This window comes from Phalacrocorax carbo, chromosome 7 (assembly GCF_963921805.1).
Source record: "Phalacrocorax carbo chromosome 7, bPhaCar2.1, whole genome shotgun sequence".
Lineage (NCBI taxonomy): Eukaryota > Metazoa > Chordata > Aves > Suliformes > Phalacrocoracidae > Phalacrocorax > Phalacrocorax carbo.
Genome location: NC_087519.1, coordinates 3,295,207 through 3,320,904, shown reverse-complemented (window position 1 = coordinate 3,320,904; position 25,698 = coordinate 3,295,207). Strand labels below are relative to the sequence as shown.

The following is a 25,698-nucleotide window of genomic DNA, read 5'->3' as shown; positions in this document are numbered from 1 at the left end:
CCAGCGGCCTCTTTGCACCTCCTGAGCTGAATGAGCTTGTTGGCACCCCTGACGCCTCCATCGCGAGCTCAGTTGGCTTCGCATGCCGCTCTTGGCCCCGTTCACAGGATGGATTTGTGAGTCCTGGGGGGTTTCCTGCCAACCTGCCCTGAACTCCACAGCGGTCACGGGCAGCTCTGGGGGGAAGCCATCACCTGCCCACGTACAACTACAACTACCTGAAAGGGGCTGTAGTGAGGTGGGGTTGGCATCTTCTCCCAAGTCACTGGTGACAGAATGAGAGGAAACAGCCTCAAGCTGCATCGGGGGAGGTTTCGATTGGGTACTAGGAACAATTTCTGTAACGAAAGAGTGGCCAGACCTTGGCACAGGCTGCCAAGAGAGGTGGGGGAGTCACCATCCCTGGGGGTGTTCAAGAAACAGGTAGACATGGCACTTCAGGACATGGTTTAGGAGGTCATGGGGGGTGTTGGGTTGGGGGTTGGACTGGATGATCCTAGAGGTCTTTTCCAACCTTAATGATTCCATGATTCTATCATTCTGTGTAGGTGGCAGGAGGACACCCGCGCCGTGGCCACGGATAGGGCTGGTGGGCGCCAGCGAGCGAAGAGGTGAGGTGTTGCTGGTGCCTCTCCGTGCGTGAGGGAGCCCCGGGGGGAGCGAGGAGCATGTCCGGCCACAGTTTGGGCAAAGAAGGTCGGGGGTGGGTAAAAAAGAGGAGGAAAAAAGGTACCAGGTTCCACCGAGATTTGAACTCGGATCGCTGGATTCAGAGTCCAGAGTGCTAACCATTACACCATGGAACCGCTCTGCCTCCAGCCCCTCCCGGCGGCCTCTAGTCCCTTCCCTGACGCAGCCCGCGACCGCGGGGCGGGCGATGCGGGATGCCCGTGGGGTGCCCGCGGGGTGGGTCCGCGGGGTGAGTCCGCGGGGTGTCCGCGGGAACACGCGGTGCCAGGGGCGCTAAGGCCGGGGCGGGCGGCTCACGCCCCGGAAGCGGTTCCGCGCCGCCGCCGCGCTCCCCCGGAAGCACCTGCCCGTGGGCGGGCGGGGCGCGGAGGGCGGAAGCGCTGCGGTGGCTGCAGGGAGGGTCCGGCTCCTCCCGCTCCCAGAGCTCGGCCTCGGCGCTCCCCACCATGGGCACCCGCGACGACGAGTACGATTATCTCTTCAAAGGTAACGGCGGCGGCGCCGCCCCGTCCCCTCGGCGGCCGGGGTGTGGGGATGTGTGTGTGTGTCACCTTCCTGAGGGGGCCCGGGCCTCGGCGGGGGGCGGGGAGCGGCCTCCTCACGGCGCGACCCGCCGCGGGGGATGAGGGGGGGGCCCTCCCGGTGCTCGGGTGTTCCTGGGGCTCGATCGCCGGGGCTCTGCTGGGCGGCATCGCTCATTGCTCATCGCCCCCGGAGGGCTGCGGGCGCCGCTCGCCCCCCTCGCCCCGAAATGGTCGCGTTTGGGCCGGTTTCCCAGCGTTGATCTGCCTCTTGTCCCAGGCTTCTGCTCCCTGCAGGGGCTGAGGAGACGGCCAACCTGCCGGGATGGCGAGCAAAGATCGTCAGCGAGGATGCCCGAGGCTGATAAGGGCTACTTCCTTTTCCAGCTATCAAATAGCGCTGTAAATAAATGGGTTACATGCTCAGCGTTGGTAGATGATGCGGCTAATTTAATAAAGTAGCATTATTTGCTGCCTTCTGTGTTCTCAGCCCTTCACGAGGGGGTGCCTGCTGTTTCACACCCAGCGGGCCCCCGTCCTGTCCTGCACCTCCGCAGCACCCAGCAGAGAAGGGCAGGAATGCCTTATTGTCCAGGACCCACGCCCCTCCAGTCAGCCCTGCAGCAGCGAGTGGGTTAAAATGTTGCAGGTTGCACTGAAGTACTCAGTTTTCGCTCCCTGCCGAGTAAAATACCAGCCTGCTGTAAAGGTTCATAAAGCGTGCTGTGAAACATGTACAGAAATGCTGATGTTTTGAGGTTGACTATCCAGTGTTTTAAATCCTACTGTAAAAGCAAGCAGGGTATTGTTAAAAATAGCTGTTGATGGTATTGTAAATTTGGATTTAGGATTTAGGGTCTTGCTTGTTACGTTGTGATGGTGCGAGATCCAGTGCTTGTCATCATGAAACTTGGGTAAGGTGTTTTTATTCTGTCCCCTTAAGCTCCTGTAATAACTTTGAGGAATTAACATTCTTTTTTGGTGCCTGCTTTATCCAGTTGCCATGTGGAAAGTGGCCTTAACTCTACCTATAAATTAGTCATCTGTACCTCTATTAAAATCAAATTAGGAAGTACCAAGACGGGCCTCTCTTGTCAGCCTGCAGCATTGGCAAGGGCCTTGCTGACCACTAGATTTATTGCATCAACCAATCTTATCTTAGGTACCTAAGTGTGCGAGCTGTCAAAAGCATTGTGTTACTTTTACTTGTTCGTACAATTCTGTCAGCGTGCTTATAGTTAATGTTTTAGCTGTGAAAGGAACACCAGTGATGCAGAGTTTGTTGGGAAAGGTCCTATCTTTTATTAGACCTGCTTCCTTATATAACTGGGAAATAATTAAGCTGGGATCCAGTTATGTAGAAAAGTTCAAAGCTAATTTAGTTGATTGCCCCTCCTAAAGCTTTATCTCTTTACACTATTTCATGGAAGCTGTTGGGAGTGCAGGGAATGCTATGAAAATGGTGCTGTGGAGATGAGCGATTCAGGTTTTGCAAAGCTAAAGCAGACCGCAGGAAGTTGGTGCAATGTCACGTAACTGGGATTAATGTGGCAGCTGAAATAACATAGCAAATGCAGAGAAACGCTAATACAAACTGTGGAAACTTTTATAACTTCCCAGAGGTAACGATGATTCTAAACAAGCTGTCACCGCTCTGGAATGGTCTTGAAATTATTGCAAGTAGGTCTCTGAAATGAATGTCTCCTTACCAGGCACTGGTCAAAAAGGCAAGAGTTAGGTTAAAAACTCTTGGAAAAGGAAATGAGAACTCAGCGGGAACATTAAGCCGATGTTTGAGTGAGAGACATGAGCATCTTGGGGCTTGAGGGGAAATGTAGGCAGGTGAAAACAAAAAGATATAAAGTCTCACAGAATGTGTACACGAGTTTCGAACTGGTGCATTGCCATAAATACTATAAATGGGTTTGAAAGGCTGCACAGATTTATAGAGGAAGAAAAATACCTGTTGGGGCATTTCAGTGTGATGGTTACAATGGCAAGTCTGAAGGTGCTGCTTGTTTGAAGACGCAAGGGCTTGCTAGGACAAAGCCTGTTTGTTCTGTTACACATGATGGTTCTCAGACATCAGTTCTTGATAGTCAGACTGGGTGTTGGTCCGTAAGGTCACTTAGTCTGGTAGGACAGTTCTTCTGGGTTTATGAACTTGAAGGGACAGGGTAGGCTGGTGGGACTGAGTTCAGAGTTTGACATGATTTAAAATAATTGGGTGCTATTCTCTAGTCTAGCTGTCTTTTATTATTCTTGAGCTAAACTGCCATGCATCTGTTTATGTGAGACCTCTTCCAGCAGCCGTATGTCACAATCTGGCTGAGCTTGCTGGTGGGTGTAAACTGAGCCCACCTGTGCTGCTGTACAATTAAATCACAGTACCTATTACAAAATACCCCTCTCCTGACTCTGTTGCAAACCTTCAACATGTGCTAAAGCCTAAGCCTAGCTTGTAAAAAGACAATTTCTGGTAAATTCTACTTGTCCAGCTACACATCTTTGTATTCTTCCATACTTTTTGGGTTTAGTTGAGAGCAGTGCCTGCTGTTCCCAGCACTGCACTTGAGGAAATGCAAGACCTATGAAGTTCAGTTTGTAGAAATCTTGCTCTAATTTTAATGGGAGGAAAATATAACAGTGATATAAGGATATTACTTTATCACTTAGTAAGTTAAGCCTGGCTTAAATGCAGGAACTTTTTTGATTGAAGTAATGTACTTGCAGTGTAGATGAGTAGTTATCAAAGCTACCCTCACTTGTAGAAGATTTCTTCTGTGTTCTCTATGGACAAAGCTTGAGAGCACCTGGAACTCTGGATTTGGGGTCAGACTTTTCATTTCTGAACGTGGACCTGACCTGGGGTGATGTTCAGCTTATTAGGAAAAACTCCAGTTTCAGCTATCTGCTTCCTACTTTGCATCACGTTCATTTCTCCAACTTTTCCCTTTGACGTTGAGGAAATGCTCTGAAACTGAACAAGCTTGTTGGTTTGGGTTTTAGAAAACACTTTTTTTTTTTGTGTGTGTGTTTAGAGAAATTTGTGGGGGAAAGTGGTTGTGTGACACCCATTGATTTCTACAATGGCAGTGAGCCCTGTGCCTTCACTGCATTTGATGTGGGGTACTTTTGTGCTGTAATAGACCTACTGGCTGAGCCATTCTACTACAGAGGCGTTTGGAGGCCCAGCTCTGCGTTACATGTTGTACGTACAGGTAACGAACGACCCCCACCCCAAAGTGCCTTTGAGATGCCAGTTCTCTTTGTGGCAGGAAATGGGTGAATAAAACAGGGGGGCACAAGTGAGGAGGGAGATTGATGTGAGATGTGATCATGTTAGGTTTATCACGAGCTCCCTACAAGGTGTAGGATCAGGTCATCTTATTCATGTTTCCTTTAAACTCCAACTGAAGGGGGCAGGAAGAGCTGTTCATCAGCAGGTTCTTCTGGGGGTCATGAAGATGTGTCCAGGCAAGATCTTTATTTATGTGCCTCTTAGCAGCAGAGCTCAATGCACAGACAAGTGTTTTCAGACATTGTAATCCCTTAGTGCTGTTGTACATGCTTTAAATTGTGGAATATGCAACTTCTGTAATAACTTTTACCATAGACAATACAAACTAGTGGTGCTGGACTTTTCTGTTTTCAGCCTGATTAGGTTGTCAATACCATGTTTCATGAGATAGTTGAAATGTTCAGAAAATACTTTAATTAGGTTTAGAGGTTTAACAGAAATAAAAATTGGGTGAGTGAGCTGGAATGCTGGTGAAAAATTAATAATCCTTTCTTGACGTAGTTCTCTAAATTGCTTTTCATGCAACTTAGGAAATTGAATTCTTATTTTGGTCATCTACAGGAATAAAACTGGAATCATAGAATGAAATTTATACAGTAGTGTGGACTTCGTACTCTTTTTTTGTTGTTGTTTTTCTTCCTCCCCTTTTGACCAAATGTTTTTGTGCTGGTTTGGGCTGGGTTAGAGTTAATTTTCTTCACAGTAGCTAGTATGGGGCTGTGTTTTGGATTTGTGCTGAGAGTAATGTTGATAACCCAGGAATGTTTTAGTTCCTGCTGAGCAGGGCTTAAACAGAGCCAAGGCCTTTTCTGCTCCTCACCCCACCTCACCAGCGAGGGGCTGGGGGGGCACAAGGGGTTGGGGGGGGACACGTCTGGGACAGCTGATCCCAGCTGACCCCAGGGATGTCCCACACCGTATGGTGTCATGCTCAGTGTATAGGGCTGGGGGAAGGGGGAGACGTTCAGAGTGATGGCGTTTGCCTTCCCAAGTCACTGTTACTTGTGATGGGGCCCTGCTTCCCTGGGGATGGCTGAGCACCCGCCTGCCCATGGGAAGCAGTGAATGAATTTCTTGTTTTATTTTGCTTGCACACACAGCTTTTGCTTTACTTCTTAAACTGTCTTTAGCCCAGCTCACAAGTTTTCTCACTATTATCCTTCCAATTCTCTCTCCCTTCCCACCAGGGTGGGAGCGAGCAAGCAGCTGTGTGGCTGGGGTTAAACTGTGACAGCTTGTCTTAAACCTTTGGGCTGGTTAATGCTATAGGTAATCGAATGCATTGATTTAAAGCACGTAGTTGCAAGTATTGAACTGGCACATCACTAAACCAGTGAGATTGACCAGCCTAGTAGCAGTCACCTGGGGCAGGTAGATCACTTTCATGACTTCCAGGATGTGCCAATACAAATCTCCCCTGACTGCAAAGCTTTCTAAGGTGCTGCTCCTGTAAGGGAAGTGCTGGTCCAAAGAAGGTTATTGATGGAGGTTTTCAAGAGTAGGTCTTGTGGCTGAACTTGCTTAAATGTTTCCTCTAGACGTTCCTCCTTGCAGTGCTGATGTAGTAAAGCTGTTAGCTGATGATGCAAGTTGGGTGGTACAGGAGAAAGTCGGAGTGCAGCGCTGGAAGGGCTGTGTGCTGATGGGCACTGCAGGCCTCCAAACAGAGTGGGATTCAGACTGTAAGGTTTGATGCCTGGGGACTCATTGGAATTTAGTGAAGTCAGAGCTTGCCAACTAAAAGCTAGATCGTTAGGTCTGATCACAGGCAGACTGAGCTGTCAAGGTGATAGGGTCAGGAAAAGATATGGAAATATTAAAATCCCTCTATGCATCACAGAGAGATCTTGCCTAGAATGATGTGTGCTGTTCTCACGGAGTGGAAAAGAAATTGAAAAACTCACAGGGAAGATGTTTGGGGAAATGGACAGTCTGTTTATAGGGAAACATTAGAGAGGTTGGCTTATTTAGCTAGTAGAACAAAGCTGAGAGAAGATGCGGTCGCTTTCTGTAAATACCCCAGCGTAAACACCACTGGGAGAAGAAACTAATAAGCTAATGGACACTGCTGGCACACGAACCCCACCATCCGCTGACCGCTAATTTCTTCTGAAAATTAGAAGGCAATTTCTAACCATTAGGAGTGAGTTTCTGGAAGAGCCTAATAAAAGTGTGTGGTGCAGGAGCAATTAGCTTTAACATGGAACTAGATAACGTCATTTCCCTCCCAGAAACTCTTTGCCTGGGATAGTTAGAATGGGACTTGGCATCCAGGGTCATTCCTGCTGTATTTCTATGCTAATATACATGGGAACACTGTATAGTATAAAATATCAAAACAAGGTGGTTTGATAAGGAAAGCAAAATTAAAATTAGTAATACGATCTGAGTGGCTGTTAAAGCTGTTTCAGTTTGTAGTTGTATTCAAAGGGTGATACTTGTTCAGACTGGCAGAAGTGCAGAAAGTGTGAGGAGTCTTAGGCACCTGCTGACATCGCAAGCTGTTCTTGTGTCCCTGTTCAAGAGGAGCTGTGATGGCCCAGTTAAGTAGAGGAAATAGCTGACTTTAAGGAGGAAAGTCTAATATTTTCCCCTTTTAATTGGGACATATTAATCTGGTGCTGGAAACCATTCTGAACGTAAGTGGCATGGGATTCAGACAGGTAGGGAAAAAATCCTGGCAGAAGAATTGAAATGATCAGTCTGTTGTTAAATGACTTAAAGTTGTCCTTTGAAATAGACACTGAACAACAAAAATAGGTTTGAGGGGAATACTTAAAGGCATGCGATGCAACCTGTTAGGAAAAGGAATTGATGTGCGTAGATTGCTTTCCTTGCTCGGAGAAGTTTCTGGCCGCTGCCAAAGCCACTGCTGGCTGATAGCGGGGCTGAGGTGTGCAAAGAGAGTTGACAACTTTTGCCTCCAGGAACTTGTTGGTAACATGTCCCAGTGAATACAAATATGATGTCATCTAAAACTGTGGCCTAAACCTGCCAACATAGTTTCAAAGAGCTTATTTGCCTATGAAAGAGGAAAGCTGTGGCAGTTGGCCAGGAGGTGATGATGCAATTAGGTGCCCTGTCCCCTGCACTAAGTTTATTAGGGTTTAGCATCTCCTGTGCCAGCAGAGCTGTTCGGCCATGTCAGGGCAGCCGACACTGAACAGTGCTGACCTGTCACGTTGGAAAGCAGGATCCTATTTGCATTCAGCCTACGTGCTTGCCACCTACCTGCGCTTGTGATCTTCATAAACAGAAGTGGTTAACAGAGCCACTCTGTGCTTTATGCAACTTCTGTAGCTTGGCCGCCTGCATGCTGAGTCAGCCAGTGGAGGAAGCTGGAAAGATGTTTGTTTTGATGAAGTATTCTCCATGAGGCCATGTTTGAAGCTAGCATTTTCTGCAATTTTCATTTTATGGAGGGCGTTTCAAAGGTGCTGCTCTGCCCTTTTAGTCAGAGAAAATCCCATTTATCAGGATTGTTTTGCGTTATTTAAACAGAAGATGATGTTCAGAGGGTTGCTGTGTGGTGCAGCAGCAGATGGGAGTATTTGCGCTGCTAGACTGAGACTTAGAGCGGGGTTTCTCATGTGACTGAAGTGTGTTTGGTGGACTCATTCCTCTGTTGTACCACACAGAATCTTTAACGCTGTTCTGCAGTGCCTTAACTGTTAAATGCTGTATGTTACCGAGCAAATATTTGTTTTTTTCAAAACAAGCATAGCCCCAACTTTTTTTTTTTTGTCACCTGAGTACACACTCTTTTGCTTTGACCGGCCTTGATTCACTGCTGAACTTTAAGATTAGCCATTCTTCTCAAGGATCATCCTCTTTCTCCTCCATTTCCTTCTGTTACCAGTTCAGTACCTTATCTTCACTAAGGGCATAAGATCATCCCGAGAGGCTCCTGTTGGTGTGACTCAGGGCTGTGAATGTGTTTCATCCAGTGGCCTACATGTTGGTAGTGAGCTTTAAGTTACACTTAAACTTGCACCTTTCAACTCAGCATTACAGCACATTGCAGCAAATCCTCGTAATTTGTTTCTTCCTGTAGCAACTGGACTTTAAACCTTCTGTCAATCTTTTGTCAGGTATAGCTGAATCCTTCCAATTAGTGTGCTTGGCACTGGTGCTGTGATGAGTCAAGCTGGGCTAGGGAAGGAGGAGCGGATGGTGGCTCTAATTCTGAGGCCCAGCGATACCTTGGCAGCATTTTAGTTTCAGGCTCTGGCCTAAAGCGGCCAGGAGTCGCAGCAGCAGTGAGGGACCACGGAAGGGCAGAGTGCTATGGCTCAGGTAACATTTTTAAACTGTCCGTCAGCATGATGGTTGTCTTGTGGGTTTTTTAGGTTTGGTTTTTCTTTCTTCCATTCACAAATTTTTCTGCCGCAGTGGGGAGCCTCTCTTCTGCAAAGGTACGAAGACTATAAAATGGGGGCAGGGTCTGCTGCCTGCCCTGCGCTTCGGCCTTCTTCAGCAAAACAGGTTTCAGTTGCATGGTGTGGCGTTTTTGTTTTGTTTTTTAGTTCTAGTGTCATTACATGGATGTGAAATCCAAACTGTCCCCAACTTTTGCAGTGACAGCCGTGTATATTCTTCCTGGAGGAGGATGTCTTCCACGTTGGGCAAAGGAGACTGAAAAGTGACAAGTAAAAGTCAAGTCTAATGTCTGGTCAAAATGCTGGTGAATGTGGCAGCTCTGGTTTTCTAAAATAATATCACGCTCAGGCAGTAGATCCGTGACAAGGGTGCTGGTTTTGCCATTCTTTTACTTCATGCTTCATTCTGGAAAATAAACGCTTATTGCAGGTGATTGTCAATGTATTATCTACATCTGGCATCTGATTCTCATGTCATTTTTGTCTTGTAGTTGTACTTATTGGAGACTCTGGAGTAGGCAAGAGTAACCTTCTCTCTCGATTCACTCGCAATGAGTTTAACTTGGAAAGCAAAAGCACCATTGGAGTAGAGTTTGCAACAAGAAGCATTCAAGTTGATGGGAAGACAATAAAGGCTCAGATATGGGACACAGCAGGGCAGGAGCGATACCGAGCTATAACATCAGCGTAAGTGAGAGCTTGTATTGCTGAAGAGAAACTTTTGCTGAGGAGGGTAATTTTGGGCCCTTCTGATTCTTCAGAAACTGCAAACAGGGCATTTTTGTATTTTATCTTGTAATATCCACAACCTATGGGGGAAGGAAGCTTAAATATTATTCAGTCCAGAAACCTGATATAGTGTGTCCCTGCACTAACCAATTTACTTCTCAGTGCTCTCATGATGTGTAACTGGAGGCATTTCAAGCCTAGAATGCAAGAGCTTTGAGAGACTCATTTCAATGCAAGTGATTGATAAAGTAATATCAGTGCTGGAGGTTTTTATGAGTGGTAACCTAAGACCAGAAACCCTTCTGTAGCAGTAAGGGGAGACTGCTCACTTTGCTTGCTCATTTAATTGGAAAAAAATAGCATAGCAAAATCTGGATTTAAGTAAAGCTGGAGGTAATTGTGGGGTGGGAGAACACAGCCTGTTTCTTTTTGTGCCTCTCTCTGGTCTGAAAGGACAGCAGCTGTGGCCTTTTGTAAAGGTAATAGATCAGGCTGACATGTTTACGATCCAGTGAGTCACTCTAAAGTCTCTCTATCACTGGCCGTCCCGTACTGCACCCACAGTGATGGGTGGGGGAGACTTTTTAGGAGTAGATCAGAGGTTGAAGGTGACAGTAGCTCCCCAGAGATTCCAGAGCTTCATGTTTGGGATGCAGGGTTTGCCCCACAAGCGTGGGGCTTGGCTTACCCCCTGGCCTCTGAGCTGTCCTGGCTGCTCTGGTGGTCCTGTGGCATAACCCTAGTCTGGACGCTCTGCTTTACCGCCTCAAGTCCTACGTAGCCTGCTTCTGGATATTTTTTTGTATAGCTGTCTTAGTACTAGCTATTTCCTGTTATTGTACAGTAACTTGTCACTTCTAATCATGATGTTTCTTGGTGGTTCTCTAACACGTGTCTTCACCCACAGGTATTATCGTGGAGCTGTAGGGGCATTATTGGTGTACGATATTGCTAAGCACCTCACTTATGAGAATGTAGAGCGATGGTTGAAAGAGCTGAGAGACCATGCTGACAGCAATATTGTCATCATGCTTGTGGGAAACAAGAGTGACTTGCGCCATCTGAGAGCTGTGCCTACAGATGAGGCCAGAGCTTTTGCAGGTTGGTGAACTCAAAATAATTTCCTAATGCTAACTGGCTGGGGATCTGCCTACCTGATCTTAGGTACGCGAGCGTGCTGCTACGAGGAAAAAGAGTGCGGCTGCTGGTGTTCCTCACTGTCATGTGCTGGTGTTTGCCTCTCCTTAATTCAGTCAAGAAGGAAGCCTTGTAGAACATGCATGCTAACGCGGTTCCAAGAATCAGCCAGAGGCACTTGAAGATTTTAAGCCAGATTTAGTCTATTAATTATGCATTACTTTTCTCAGAGAAACTGTCCTATGGCTTTAGGCTTGCGTTCCTTGTATGGTGGTAGCTTTGCACCTGTATATGGCCACCTTTGTACTGACTGATCTGGAGCCCTACGCAGATGCCTGTGGCTGAACAGACTTTCATTAAACCGGCTTTCTGACCCTTGTTACTTAATTAAGATCTGTGAAAAATAATTCCAGGTTCTGTAAATCTTGCCTTGTTTTAGGTGAAATTTCTTTCATCCAGGAGCGTAGCTGGGTATCTTACGCTGAGGCTTGCTGTAGCTGCTTTTGCAGAGCTTATGGCCAGTGAGGATCCCTGCCTGCAGGGGGAGGGCTGTCGTTCCCATCAGGACTAGCCCTGTTAAATAAGCTGCGATGGCATACCAGCAGGTGGGAGGTGGAGAAACTCAATGAGGTTAAAGAAAAATCCAGAAAGCTTCCTCACACAATTCTTCAAAGTGCAGCAGATTCTCACTTTCAGTGATGCAGGAAGATGTGCCTCAAAGTAACACAGGACTGGACCGATCCCTGTGCTTGAGGATGAGTGTGAATTCTCATGTTGGTGTTGGGTGTTGCTTTCAGATCACGTAAGGGGGAAAACCCCACAACTTTTTATACCCATGCATCTCATCAGAAACACCACGTGTATAATCTGGTACAGAAGTTCTTCCAGAGGGGAAGCAGATCTGTGATGTACCCCTCTAATTATGGTATTTCTGTCCCCACAGAGAAGAATGGTTTGTCATTTATTGAGACGTCTGCTTTAGACTCTACAAATGTGGAAGCAGCTTTCCAGACTATTCTGACAGGTGAGTCATCCAGTGCTTTGTGTTTCGAGGGGGAAGGGCAGAAGGCTGCTCAGATAAGATGCAGATAGGCATTTCTTTGCCTATAAGGTGTTTAAAATTTTGCTATTTAATCATTCTTCACAGCCATAAGATTTGGAGGCCAGTTTTGAAGTGTCACTGTTGAAAGGCCAGTCTTGGACTCGGGAATGAACCCTTGTTCACTTTGATCTGCCCCAGGTTTCTAGTCAGCCTAGTTTATGTTTGAGTTTCCCATTTGTGTATGATACAGGGAGTGCCCACTGGAGGGAATTGTCTCATGCAAGCATCAAGTTAAAACAACCATTGTTTATCAGAGGAGAAGTCAATTAGTTGGTTTCCATCTTTAATGGTGACCACAGCAGTTGCCAAGGGAAAAGGGATCAAAGAGTAGAGATCCTTCCTTTGAACAATACTGGTAGTCTGAGACGTAGTGACTCCTGAGCTGCAGGGTAGTCACTGTCACTGCCTTTAATAGTCCTGGCTGGATTTTCGGCTCTGTAACATGTGATGGCAGCGACTGCTGCATTTTTTATGCTCTGTGGATAAAGTACTTCCTTTTTATTTAAACCCTTTTTTAGATAGGCAAAACTTGTTAAGAGGCTGAGACATCCAACTACAACTACGTGGGGGACCTTAACTTAACCATGGCTATAAAGGGTAGGGTAGGAATGCACAAATCGGTGTGGAAATCACTGGCTGTCATGGGACGTTGCTGTGTACCCTGTCAGCTGTAGCCAGGGCATAGTGGGACAACAGTGGCGTGTGCGGGTTTTGCGCTTTCGTCAATCCCAGCTTTGCAGATGCCTCTTAAAATCTCCTCGAAATGTCTGCAAAACATCTGAGAGACTCCTCTGGTTTTGTATGTCTCTCTGTTCTAGGTGCACTAGGGAGTGTCTTTGTTTCCTCCGAGTGCCTCCAACGTGTTTCCCAGTTGCAAATTTAAACTCCCTCCATCCCAGTGTAGCATGTGCCAGGCTACGTGATCTGCTTGGTATGAGCAGCGGCCCCACTTCTAGACTATGTGTCTCTATTAATCAGATCCCATTGCTGTGACACTGCAATCCTGTTAGTTTTGAATTTGTTTTTCTCTTTGCCTGCTAATTTAGGCATTTTTTTAAAAACATGCTAAAAAGCACTAGTTAGCTGTACTGGAACATGCAGGTGAGGAGGCAGCTAGGAAGTTATTTAATGTAACAAAAGTATAAATTCTGTAGCATTTTCTTGAGTTTGAAATGCTCTCTACCCTAGCAGTGGAGAGAGAGTGAGTTGTGAGACTGCTGGAGTATCATCTGCCTGTGTCCATCTGTTTCCTGACCTACCCTTAGTTGTAAGGCTAATGTTTTCCGACAGGTTCTGGTTCTGTTGTGTTTTTTACAGCGGGTTCCTATGCAGTAGTGCTCCTGTCCATGTACTAGCAAAAAAGTAAGTGTGTGTGTGTTAGATGAATAAACGGTGCGTAGGGATGCTTGTCGTCTTGCTGCTTCATGCAATGCTGTGACTGGAACTTGAGTTAATTTCCTCTTCAGCCAAACCGTGCAGTTCCCTTTTAACTTCAGTGTAGTCATTTGGTTGTAAATCAACCTTGCACAAATTTAAAAAAGAAAAAAAAAAGAGAAGTTGTGTGAGCTTACACATTTACTCCCTACATGACTAACTACTGATGCCATCGGAGGGTGGGTGGCTAAGGAGTGGCTGAATGCGATGGTATCGGGGATGCCTGCTGGATTTCCTGTTTTTTCACCTACCTAAAGGCAGTCCTGTCAAAAATGCTCCTGAATTTGGGCATGGATTTTTCATGAGGAAGACATTTTTATTGCTTACTTGTAACTGCTAAACCTGAACCTTCTTCCTTGATGCATTTGTCCTTGGTAGCCCCTCTCCTCTCAGGAGCACTTAGACTGAACTTTGAGGTCAGATTCTGGCCCAATGTGCTGTGTGTAACGTAGGACAGCCTTGCTGCATGCGCTTTCAGTTTTCAGAGGGCGTCAGGGCTCTCAGCTGAAGGTTAGTTAACTTTCATACTCGTTCAGCACCAGCGCTAATAAAACAGAACTGGAAATACATCAGACATTGCTTATCGCCTCCCGAGATGGCTGTCAGGCTGTCATAGCCAATATAAACTGGTCACCTAATTGGACCATTCTGTTCTCTAATGGTGATGGCTGAAGAGGTGGGAAGTTTGCTGTGTGCCCCAGGCTGCTGCCTTACTTCCACGGAGCTGCGTGACACTCAGGCGATACACTGCTGTTGCCATGGGGAAGGAGTTCACCTCTTGGGCACAGGCTAGGCTGCTTCTTTATCTCTCTTCACATGCTTCCAACTGTACCTTTTATTGCAGAAGTTATTTTGTACTCTAATTCACAGAGGTTTGATGTTTTTTCTAGTTTAATTTTTCTGTAAGGGAGAGCAGTCTGTAAGGGGAGAACAAGGAATTAAAGCTTGCCCTCTGTGGACTCTGACAGGTTGTTGAGGCCGTTGCTTTTCCACAGATGTTCCCTCCATGTTGCTCTGACAGTCTTTTGGGTAAAGAGCTCTTGGGTATGCGGACAGGAACCTTGTTCAGGAGGGACTGATTCAACTGTGCTGGGAGAAATGCTTCTGCTGATTAGTGGGCATGTGGCTTGCTCCAGACAGGAGCTCCTGTTTCAGGGAGATAAAGATGAAGTAAATAATGCATTAGCAGCAGGTTGGCTCCATCTCAGCTGTGACTGGCATGCAAAGGACAAATGTTCTGCCAATAAACTTCTCAATAACACTTCACAGCTGGCTTTTTCTGTTAATGATTTGCTTTAAAGGAAAGAGGGGAGCAGTCATCTGAGGAATGTGGTTTTCAGAGCGGTGACCCTGCAGAATCATGGATAGTCTGTGCTTGGCAAGGCTGCCTCCAAGCACAGTGCCTGCGGGTGGAATGCTCGCTGTCCTTTGAAGAAGGAAGCCGGTGAAGCCAACAGGCTTTGCCACAGGCTGCGAGCGGAGGTGGCTGACAGAAGAAGGGGCAGGGCATGCTGCTGCACCAGCTCTGCTAGTATTTGCAGTGCTGGGAACTGCACCGCAGAGACATCCCAGGCTGCTGCCGATGCTTTTCACAGAGCTCCTTAGATCTCTCCTGAACAGGGTGTCGTGACAGGTCTGTAGCAAAACTCCTTTCTCCTCCAGCCCTACTGAAGCTGGTCTGGTTGGGACAGCGATGGAAATTTGTAAGAGTACTTGCCCTGGAGGTGTAGCAGGGGCTGTGTTCAGCTTCTCCACATGTAGATTCTCAGATTAAGCCACTTTGAATAGATGGCTTTGGGCATGGGAAATAGAAATCCATTATAGTTAGCACAGCCTAAGTGAGTATGTGATCTGCTGTTGTTGCAGGTGGAAGAAGTGGGGAGAAAGCTTTTCTTTCCTCTCCCTGTACTATAAAGGACTTTTAGGGGGTGGAGTAGATCTTACATCTAGTCCTGCTGTGGATACCAGATGAGCTTTTGGGGACCTTTCCCTTCTCTGGCTTAGAGTAATGGTCCTTATCCAAATTCTTCTGTTGCAAGATGTCTAGACTTCAAGGGCTGATTGTTGTGCACACAAAGCTGCTTTGTATCATTTGGCAAATAGGAGAGACTGGTATTATAATCCTATCCACTCTGAGCATTCACAGCAGGATAAAGCATCCTTAAAGTAAACTGAAGCCTGCCTCTGTTCCTTGCCTGGCTCTGTGCTGTCTCTGTTCCCCTACTGCATTCTGCTGCCGTTTCATCTCTACGGAGTCCCATCTCCAAGGAAACAACATCACAGAGCATTAACATCAGAAATTTTAGGGATTTTCCTCTTTTGTTAGCTCTGTACACCTGAAAATGAATGAAACATTAGTGCAGGCTGAGCAGACAAGGGCCGGGCAAGCTCCTCCTGGGCAGCAGTGTCACTTTTTCCCAGCCCTCTTACAGTGCAAGCCTGTCTCACACAGTTACCAATTATGCAGTGATGCATTCTGCTGAATGTGCTCTTAATAAGGTCTCATTCGGTTACTGAGCAGAGCATAAAGTGTAGCATCTTCATTAAAAAGCGCATGTCTTCATTAGACTGGCATTCCTCTGTGTCAACCAGCTCCAGCGTAAGCTTTGCCGCTGGGCATTTTGCCCCACTGAGAGCAGGTTTAAGCTGTTCCCACCTCCCCTCACACCAGCACAGCTGTGCGTGGAGAAAGAGTGTGTGGCTGACCCAGGGAAAGGCAGGTTTTAGCCATTTAGGCCATCACCTAGGGCAGTACGCTGTGGCTGCACAAAGGTTTGTGCTGCAGAGGAGGGAGAAGCGGCAGCGAGCAACAAACTTGGTGCTGCTGCAAGTTGATTCAAGCAGCACAGCTGCTAAATGGCCTTGCAGGATTGCCAGGGAGGCCGGGCAAGCAGGGATCATGGAAATACGTTCCCAGAGTCTGGAGGGAGAGGCCCTTTATCAGCAGAGAAATCAAGTTAAGATTGGTTTTAAGGCTTCAAGGCTCACTGAAGATCTTTGCTGTCAGATGAGGGTGTCATACAGAGGGCACCCTGTTGTGAGCCCTTGCTTACAGGGGTGGGAGAAGCGTGTGACAGCTTGTGTTAGCGACCAGTATGAACTTGTGCCGGAAGTCCTTTGGAAAAGTGAGAATTGCTGCTGCCAAAGGTGCTACTAGGGAGCTTCCAGTAATGAAGGTGGCAAGAGCCTTCTCCTGTCGAATAGGAACGGGCAGCATTCTGCTCCTGGAGGTAAACTGGCTCTCTACCCCGAGCAGGGGCAGGGTAGTGGAACTGAAAACTTGCCCTGAAGAATGCAGAGCAGATCTCTTGCAGCTCTGCACACAGGTGCTCTGCTGAAGGCTGAGTGGCCTGCCACAGGGCAAGGCTGACCTGTACCTGCAGATTCCCATGTGGAGTTGCAGGTGGCTTTAAAGACCTGACTTCGTGGAATTCACTTAACTGGTGAAGTTGTTTATGTGTAAGACTGTTGGAAAGAAGAGTGAACTCAAGAAAGGGGGAAATCAGAAAATCCTTTTATGTGTGCAGCTCTTGTTCGGTTGCCTCGGTGACTTGATCTGTAACGGAGTGCCTGTGTAAAATACAGTTTTCTGAACGGTTTATCCCTATCTGAGTCTGAGCTGTCAGTTTGGAGGCCCAACAGGCAGATCCTTTCGAAGTGCCGCTTGCCAAGATTGATGTCACTGTACAGTCCATAGATCCAGCGCAGTATCTACGTGAGGGATCTTTATTTTGCCAGCAGTCCCACGGATGTGTGCAGCCCTGCTCTTGCTCCTCCCGGGGAGCACGGGGCCTCTGCTTGTGTTGGCAGCTTATATCAGCGCAGGGTTGTTGCATCAAGGGCAAGGTTTTCAAGCCTTGTTTGTCAGGGACGTTTTTAGCTCCTCAATGCCATCCCTTCCCATTGTTGTAAAAGCAGGCGCTTAGCTGCGTGATCAGCCCTTGGCAGCAAAGATGACCTCTCTGCACAAGGTTGCTCAACTTCCAGTACAGAAATGATGTCAGGACGTGCGCTAAACAGCAGCTCATTAAAATTCTGAACAAAGGCTACTCACTAACGGCAAATTTCTGGTGGGAAAGACGTGTCCTGGTTTGGGGTCAGGTGAGGCGTGTGTTTGGACAGTCCTTATCCAGCTGATAGGAGACTCCAGACCTCCAGAAGAACTTGGACCTTTGCGTTGGTTCGCCAGAGTTGTCGGCGAGCTCTGCTCATCCCTGCTTTGCTCTGCAGGAGGAGGGAAGTGCGGACACCCTTCTCTTCTGCAGCCTGGGCTTATCCAAAACCTTAGGGCAGGGCAGTGAGCTGGAGCATGCAAATCGAGCGTGGGCATCAGCTCCCTTCTCTCGGGGGCTCCGCTGCTTGGCAGCGCTGCCAGCACGCTCTGCTGTGCACAGTAGATGTGGTGATGTCATTTTAGGGTCGGCTTTTTGCTGATTCTGAAACGCTTTCAAAGTTTTTGTTAAACTCAGGTTTAGCAAGCTTTTTTCTTTTTTCTTTCTTTTTTTTTTTTTTTTTGAACTTTAATGGTTTAAAACTCAATTTGCAAGTGAGTTCCCCATGTGCTACTTTTGGTGTCCTTTGTTTCCTTTCTGGGGGTGCGGTGCTGCACATGCCGCACTCTTCTGCGCAGCGTTCCCCAGTGGCAGTGTGCTGGGAAAGGCACAGGAGTTTAAGCTGCGCTGTTCAATTTATGCTGCAATTTCTTTGTCTGGGGTCCATGTTTCTCCTCTGTAGTTGTGAAGTTTAGCTGCACTAACACAGTGACTTTTGTAAAGCCCTTGTGCCCTGCTGAAGGGGTCAGGTCTCCTCTTTTGGGCCCCAATTAACATTTTCTGAAGATCTAAAAGTGCTTGGATGATAGGCTATTGTACATGATAGGCATGTTGAGGAGAAGAAATTGCTCTTGCAGTCCTATCGGAGATAGAAATGTTGAGTGGTTGTTTTTAATCCCGCTGTTGTCTGCGGGTGTGTCAGCAAACCTGCAGCCACCATCCCCAGAGCCTTGGGAACCATCAGAAGGAATTGATGGGGTACACGATTTCTGGTTCCTAGCAAAAATATTGGTGAATTCTGTCCATTTACTAACTCTTATCTCAAGGGGAGTAAAACAGTTGGTAAAAAATGAAGTTCTTTTGCAAAAATATAAATATTTTATTCCCTGAATATAGAAAGCATCACAGTTGAACTTCTTGTGAACGCTTCTGCGCGTTGCCTGTATATTTCCAAAACTATGGGAAATCCTTATATATTTTATCCCTCGCTTCCCTCAGACTTAGCTTTCTGATGGTGTATTGCCGGTGTACCCATAATGACTAGCTCTTTCTCATCTTCCAGAGATCTATCGTATCGTTTCCCAGAAGCAAATGTCCGACAGACGCGAAAACGATATGTCTCCGAGCAACAACGTGGTTCCCATTCACGTCCCTCCAACCACTGAAAACAAACCAAAGATGCAGTGCTGTCAGAATATATAGAATTGTTCATTCTTTCCTAAAAGGCTGTGTATATTCCCCAGGTCCAAGATTTAAATATATTTGTAATTCTCGTGGTTACTTTCTTGTGTTTAGTTACTGCTTATTCCTTCTGAATTTCTCCATGTCTTAAACACTTTGATTTCAGTGTTTATTAATCTGTTGCTTCTGTGTGGCTGCAGTATTTTCCCAACACCGACTTGTCGGTTTTGGTTCAGTAAATTGTTTGGAACTGATCCGATCTCTTTCCAGCATGATGCCCGCTAGTCAGAGCGCAGACACCTTTAGTGAGCACTTGAAGGCGTTATTCTGCTCCTTGCGAAACAATTACTGTCAGGTTAACTAGGAAAATATCTCTGGGCAGGATAATCTTTCCTTGTCTTAAGATGTTGTGTACTGCATCTAAAGCTTGATGAAGTGCCCATTGCTCTGAAGTGCAATTTTAATGTAAGTTAATGTTTTTGGCTAAATCTTCAGATTGTCAAGTTGAGGATTTTTTAATAGAACATTAGAGGGGGGAGAAAAGAGAACTTCTTGCAAAAAAGCAGCAGGGTTCTCGCTACCTGCAAATGAGCTTTTGTGGTTTGGCACCTGCTGCAGAGGAGGTTGTGGCGGGAGGCAGGGCTGCTGGGAGGCTGGCCGGGGGGTCGCTGGAGGGACTCCGCTTGAGGTGCCGCTTGTGAAGAAAGCAAAAGCAGGAGCTGCGTAGCTGATGAAGGGTCACTCCAACACTGGAACTTGCAGCGTGTGTTTTGTGCTGCCCGAGACTTGGCCTCCGCAGTGCTGGTGGTATCAGGATTTGAGGATGCCTTTTTTTCTTTCGTGGCGCGCAGACCTGAAGGGTGGTGTCACGTATTACATATCGCATTTATTAATACATGCCACACGTATTAATATATTCAAATGCTTGAGTTGATGAATCGCCAACTTCCACAACCTGGCCTTAGTTTTCAGTTCTGTTTCATCCGGTATTTTTAAATTATTCCGGTGATTTGGTATACGTTCCTTAACAAAAACATCTGGAGTGGTTTTCTTACTGGATGCGTTCCTTCTGTGGTCTGTCGCCCAGTACCAACCAACTGTTCCATTAGCTTGTTCAGGGATACATGAACTGTGCCTTCTGTCACTGCACTCCGAAACCGCTGCGTATCGCTCGGCACGTGCTGCTCCCAAACACGTCATTAATGTTGAGATCTGGGGGCTGTGGGCACTGAATTTCCACAGTATTTCAAAGAACTGTTTGTTGTATAAATGCCTGCAGTTATTTACACAATTCCAGGGAAGTAATTGATTGTAGGGGACGTTTCTCAAACTCTGATACGACCCGCTTGGAACATCCAAATCTGGGTAGGCACTACCAGCTGCGTTTCGTACCCAACCTTTCTGTCTTGCGGTGCTCATGATGTGTAAGGCACACGGAAGGCATTGCTGTAGTCGGTCACTTGGTTTTTTTTTCAAAATCCATTTCTCCTCCTAGTATTGGTTCTGAAGATGCTATTTTGATCTGTTTGTAAATTACTTTGTATTTTATGCATGTACTGTATCTTGATTCGTTATTTTTTTAGATTGATTTAAAATATATTCATCCATGATTCTAATAAAGAATTACAGGGGACGACTCAGTATGGTGTTGGCTGTACTTTTTGGGAGAACTGGGATTTGACCGGGAGGTTTTCACTTACTGGAAGCCAGGAAGCTTCTTGGAACAGGCTGTGAGGAGAGGCTGAAGTGGAAGTACCCCCAGAAAAGGAACTGAAAGGGTCATGCAACGCAGTTTTGCCACCTTCACTCAGATCAGGCCTGCAGCTTTTTGGGGCTGCTGCAGTTCACAGCCCTGACAGTTTGGCAGCTTCAGGAAGCTTTTACGCTCTGAAAAGCCTGTGGGTTCACTCTAGTCAAACCTCTGAATAGCTTTTACAAACCTGTTGGTTTGTTTTTGTTTTTGGGTTGGTTTTTTTTCACATTGCGACCAGTCAGAAAATCCTGAGGGACAGAGAACTACCGCCTTCCACAGCAAACGGTTTAAGCTTTTTGATGCCAGTTCGGTGTCCTGCTGAAGAAGTGGCGCGCAGGAGCCAGGCTGCCAGCGAGCCCCGTGCGTGGTGCCCCGGCCGTTTGCTCGCCCACGGAGCGCCTGGGGCTCTGGGGACAAAGGCAGGAGAGTCCGAGGATGAGGTGCAAGACTGGCCCCTCGCTTGCTGTGGGAACTGCTCTCCCAGCACTTTCTCTGGCCAGACTGGAGCATATTTTGGAATTAACTAAATTACCGGGGCAGCCGGGTTCTAAATTCATCAACTGGAAATGCAGGACGAGTTTTACTTTGCTTCCTGTTCCGATTCACGTAGAAGGCAGCTCGGGTCAGCTGTCACGTCAGCTTTGGATTTTGCACGGTTTTATGCAAGACGCTTCCTTCTGCAGCAAGCGCGACCGAGCCCCCAGAGCTCAGGCGGCTGTCGGAGGCCGAGGCCGCCCCTGCCCCACGCAGCGCTGCCGTGCGTGCCCGTGCTTCTTCCGGCGCCTCGCAACAAAGTGCCGTGTTTAACTCCTGGGGTGCTGTGAGATGGCTGCGTGTGCTGTTAGACAAAGTAAGGACTCCGGGGGTTTCTGATGGTGCCTTTTTTTTTTCCCCACACCAGAACTTCAAAATTAATAATAAAACAGGCCTCAGAAATGCTGTGCAATAACTGATGTGGTACTTACGAACTGCTGCAACATGGAATGTGACATTTTCATGCAGTGGTTTGTAAAGCCCGCGTAAGCGACCGACTTCTAAAGCAAAATCAAGTGGTATGTACAGAGATGGAGCTTCTTACCTATTAAAGGCTTTGCTTGTGCTCTGTGGTTTCGTACTGCTCTTTCCTGACTCAGCACCGCGGTGCTCCTGGCTGGCCCCAGGCTGGGACAAGAAGGTGCTTCACAAAGTGCTTTTGGAGAGACGATTCCAGACGTTAGTCCGTCTGAACACTGACCCAACGGGGTATTGTTCCCGTTCAGCCGCTGATGAATTGTTCTCTTCCATAGCTGGCTTTACTTCTGGGCTGAAGTGTCTCTTTGCTAATAGGAGACAACTGATGTAACAGACGCTCTTGGGCTCTGAAATGAGCTTTCTGAGTTTCTGGGAACTCTGCGTAATGCTGCAGAATTGGCTTTACTTGCCAAAAGCTTTTGCTATCATATTTGAAAGTCTCAACCTTAACAATTAGGAAGCTGTTCAGCGAGCGTCAGTGGTTCTGGCGTTTGATGGGCGTTGCGGTTCTGACCCTTAAGCAGAAAGTACATGGAATTGTTCTGCTTTAAAGACATTTTTATTAAGCTAGAATTACTTATTCTATCAGTTCAAACCTGATGAATTTCCAGACTTAAATAGCTTATTGAGTGTGGCTTGTCAAATAAGAAGATTACATGCTGGGCTTTAGTTTACAAGATTTTTAGAACTATGAAGCACAAATAGTGAAAAAGCTTCAATGTGTAGCAGTCCGCTGCGTTGCCTGGGAGTCATTCGTTCCGAAGGTGTTTCTGCTGCAAACCGGTGCGTGTGATTTATCGATGAGGCTCCCCGGGAGCGCCGTCAAACCTGCCGAGCCGGCGGCCGTGTGCCCGCTCTCACCGCTGCTGGGTGCAGTAGGGAGGCTGTGCTGGCCCGTCCTCCAGCGCCCGCCCGAAGGCACGACCACCCGCTGGCGTCACCGAGCGCTGTCACGACACGCACCGAATCGCATCGCATGAGAATCAGAGAGAGGGACCTGGTGCTGGCGCTCGCCTCACGCTGCTCTTTGTAGGTGTGCGAGCGTGCGGCCGGCTGCGTTTGTGCATCGCCGCGGTCGCGCGCCCAGACCCACTAAGGTAAAACTGCTGGGGAACGAGAGCTGCTGGAGGAGTTGTAAGACACGTACGGAGCCAGTTACGTTTTGTTTTAAAGCTGGGCCTTACTTTAAATTAACTCCAAATTACAGTCTGAATTACAGCGTGGTGTTTCCTGAGAAGTCCTGCAGCAGAGAAACCAGCTTGTGGCTCGTAAGCCTGACACCTGTGGGCTTTTCTCGTCGAGGTGGGCAGCCCCTTCGAGACCAGCCCCGTCGCCTAGAGAGCTCAGACCTGAACACGGGCTGGAAGTTTCAGTCTGCAAATGAGTACGTTTGAGAAATACGCTTTGAGAGAAATTAAATTTATTTTGTACAAGGTAGAGTACCTTTGCACAGTGAACAAATATATTACAAATCTGTCTTGCCTTAAAAAAGTATTGCCATTTTGGTGCCTATTGCCTAAGCTAATGCTAATATACAAGAAGGTATTTTTTTTGTAGGTTTTGTTTGTTTGTTTCCTGTTAAGCTCTATACACATTGTTGCATTTGGTTTGAAAATCCAGCTTGGGAAAAAAAAAAAGAAAAAAAGAGGAAAACTGAGCACATCTCTGCTCTCTGGAGTCTCATCGCAAACTTTACAGCAACACACACGCAAACACTGGCCAGGCTGGCAGCTGCGACTGCTTGTGCTAGGTGTCAAGGTAGGTCTCTAACAAGAGCATTCCCTATCGAACTGCCTTTCTCTTGATTATTTTTGAGGTAAGTCTTTCTATTCACGTACATAAAATATATTCCTACTTGCCCTACAAAATAATCGCCTACTTATATCTCAGATAAGGCTTTCCTGGAAAATAAAACTGCTATTGCTGATCAGTCATTGCCCCCATGCACACATGCAGCATCCATGTAACTACTTATGCATTATCCTGCAACATGAAACTCTGCCGCTCTGGGAGCCTGGGGGATCCCTGGGCTCAGCTCGTGGGTTGCGCAGAGGGGTCAGAGCCAACGCGACCACCCGGCGGGGGCCCGGCTCCCCCGGCAGCGCATCGCCGGGGCTCCCCGTGCCCTGACGCCGGCGTGTTGCGGCAGCGAGCCCAGGGTGCTGCGCAGGCTGCCAGCGGCTCGGTACCGCCGTGCCAGGGGCTGCCATCGCCGAGGCGAGGGCTGAGCCCGTCTGCGGGGACGCGGGCTGGGCCCCACCAGGGTGCTCCGAGTGACTCGACGCCTGGTCTGACTCAGAGCCGGGACCAAGCCGCTGCCTCCGAGCTGGGAGGCTCCCTTTACCAGTCCCCTGGACCAGCAGGTTACGCGAGCGATCATGCTTTGAGCAACTGATTGGTGCTGGTTTCGGTCTCGTCTACTCCCATCAGACTGGCGAATGTGCAACAGAATTATTTTTCTTTTATATTTAAGAGGCAATCAACTTGCGACTTCCACGTTTGCCTAATAAAATTACATACTTAGACTCAATACTATTTCATGCTCAAAATCTACAAGGAACTGCTTAACGGCAAGTATTCTACTTTCTAGGTCAATAAAGATTACAAAAAAAAAATAAATCATGGTGGCTTAGTCCAAAATTTTACCATGGGCCACAAAGAGCTGCTGAACCCAGTTTCAGCTCAATTTAATGACATTTCAGGTAGAATCATCAACGGATAAAGTTGCACTACATGGTAATGCACATCAAATTAAAGGGTGTTGTCAATGGCATGCTGTGAAGTGAATCATGATGAGATGGTTTGTAAAGATGGTCTAGAGAAGCCGACGTGTCTGAGCTTTAGGAAATGAAACCAAACCGGGGTTAGTCTGGGAAACCTGCAGCGTCCCGGGGAAGGAAATGACGGTCCATCAGTTTACGCTGCCTGGCAAATCTGGTGGATTTATCTAACAAAATAGAAGCTGTATAAGGAAAATTAAAGCCTATCTGTGCCAACCAAAGTATCGTCTAGCTTGTTGAAAGTGCGGTAAGCCGGGGGTGAGGCTCGGTGTTGAAACTCAAGTCATTAGCGAAGATCAGGGACATCTGCCAAGATGTTACATTTTAAAAACTGCACAGAATGCGTCTGTGTTAATAATATTCCTCTACTCAAATACCCTGGTACTGAATATAAAGATGAACATCTCAGCGCTAATTACCAAGCATGATCTGCACAGGTTGCACATGGTGATGGCAGTAAATGAGGTTTCCAGACAGTGAAATGACAAGTTTCCCTGCTTTTGTTCAGAAAAATGTCCATTTGCATGACAAAGATGTAAAATATATTCCAGCGTGTTCCTAGTCACCTTGTCCCTAACAGTAAAAGGTTTCTTGATGCGGCTGGTAGAAATGTACATCTGTAAGTCCTTCTACTTAGCATGTTTTTGTGTTTTATTTTACAACAAAGCCAGGGTTAGAATACACGCCACGGAGAATTTTTGCCTGGAGCATGTAGACACCTTCCTGGGGTGACGTACTCCAGTCACACGTGGAAGAGGTTCTCGTTAGTTCCTGTTACCCATATAAAAATGTCTTTATAAATAACATCATGCAGCAGCAGTTGGCCCAAGCTGATGTGTTACGGTAGGTCCTTGCGTAAGACAGGCCGAAGTCCCGTCAGCATCCTGCAGCGCAGAAAAGGATTGTCTTCTCTTTTGCTTCCTCAAAGTTTGTGTTTGCAGCACAGCGCACCAGTGAAGTTCATCCCTTTACGACTGCTTGTCCCAAGATGGCCCGTGCGTCGGGCTGTGCCTTACGGGGAGGAGGTCGTAGTGACTAGGAATGTGACTGTTCCTAGGCAGGTCGTATGGATTTTGGAGGTAACTGGCACTCCGACCGCGGGCGTCTTGGACTACGCTGACAGTGGGCTCTGGGGAAGCAACGGAAACTGGGTTACAGTAACTCGCAGCGCTCTCGGAACTACTCTACTCATGCTTTTTGTCATGAGCACAGAACACGGGCTTCCCAAACCACCTCTTCCCCTTGCAGCTTTGCTGGCAGCGCACGGGGCACACCAGGGAGAAAGCCACCAAACGGGCAGGTGGTTCCCCAAGCCCTGCACATAATGTCTTCAAAAGACCAACACTTCTGTGCTTTCAAAAATCTTGCAGCTGGACTTTGCAGCAGTTTAAACCAAGGGCGCAAAGAG

At 47.3% G+C, this 25,698-nt stretch overlaps 2 protein-coding genes and 1 non-coding gene across 7 annotated transcripts in view; 1 reads left to right on the top strand and 2 right to left on the bottom strand.

Moving 5' to 3' along the window:
* Positions 1 to 734: 734 nt before the first annotated feature.
* On the bottom strand, positions 735 to 806 carry TRNAQ-CUG (transfer RNA glutamine (anticodon CUG)). The gene has a single exon. It is a non-coding gene; the product is annotated as a tRNA-Gln (tRNA).
* A 231-nt stretch (positions 807 to 1,037) lies between these two features.
* On the top strand, positions 1,038 to 20,386 carry RAB11A (RAB11A, member RAS oncogene family). Its single transcript, XM_064456064.1, has 5 exons — positions 1,038 to 1,176; positions 9,383 to 9,578; positions 10,528 to 10,721; positions 11,701 to 11,781; positions 18,628 to 20,386. The coding sequence occupies exons 1-5, from the start codon at positions 1,137 to 1,139 to the stop codon at positions 18,765 to 18,767; spliced, it is 651 nt and encodes a 216-aa protein (XP_064312134.1). The 5' UTR covers positions 1,038 to 1,136; the 3' UTR covers positions 18,768 to 20,386.
* A 2,527-nt stretch (positions 20,387 to 22,913) lies between these two features.
* Positions 22,914 to 25,698, bottom strand: part of MEGF11 (multiple EGF like domains 11) — a 310,110-nt gene continuing 307,325 nt past the window's right edge. For all 5 annotated transcript variants that reach the window (XM_064456057.1, XM_064456060.1, XM_064456062.1 and 2 more), the window contains one exon: positions 22,914 to 25,419. In XM_064456057.1, the coding sequence (XP_064312127.1) occupies positions 25,259 to 25,419 (161 nt within the window). In that variant the 3' untranslated portion in view covers positions 22,914 to 25,258. The remainder of the gene's footprint in view (positions 25,420 to 25,698) is intronic.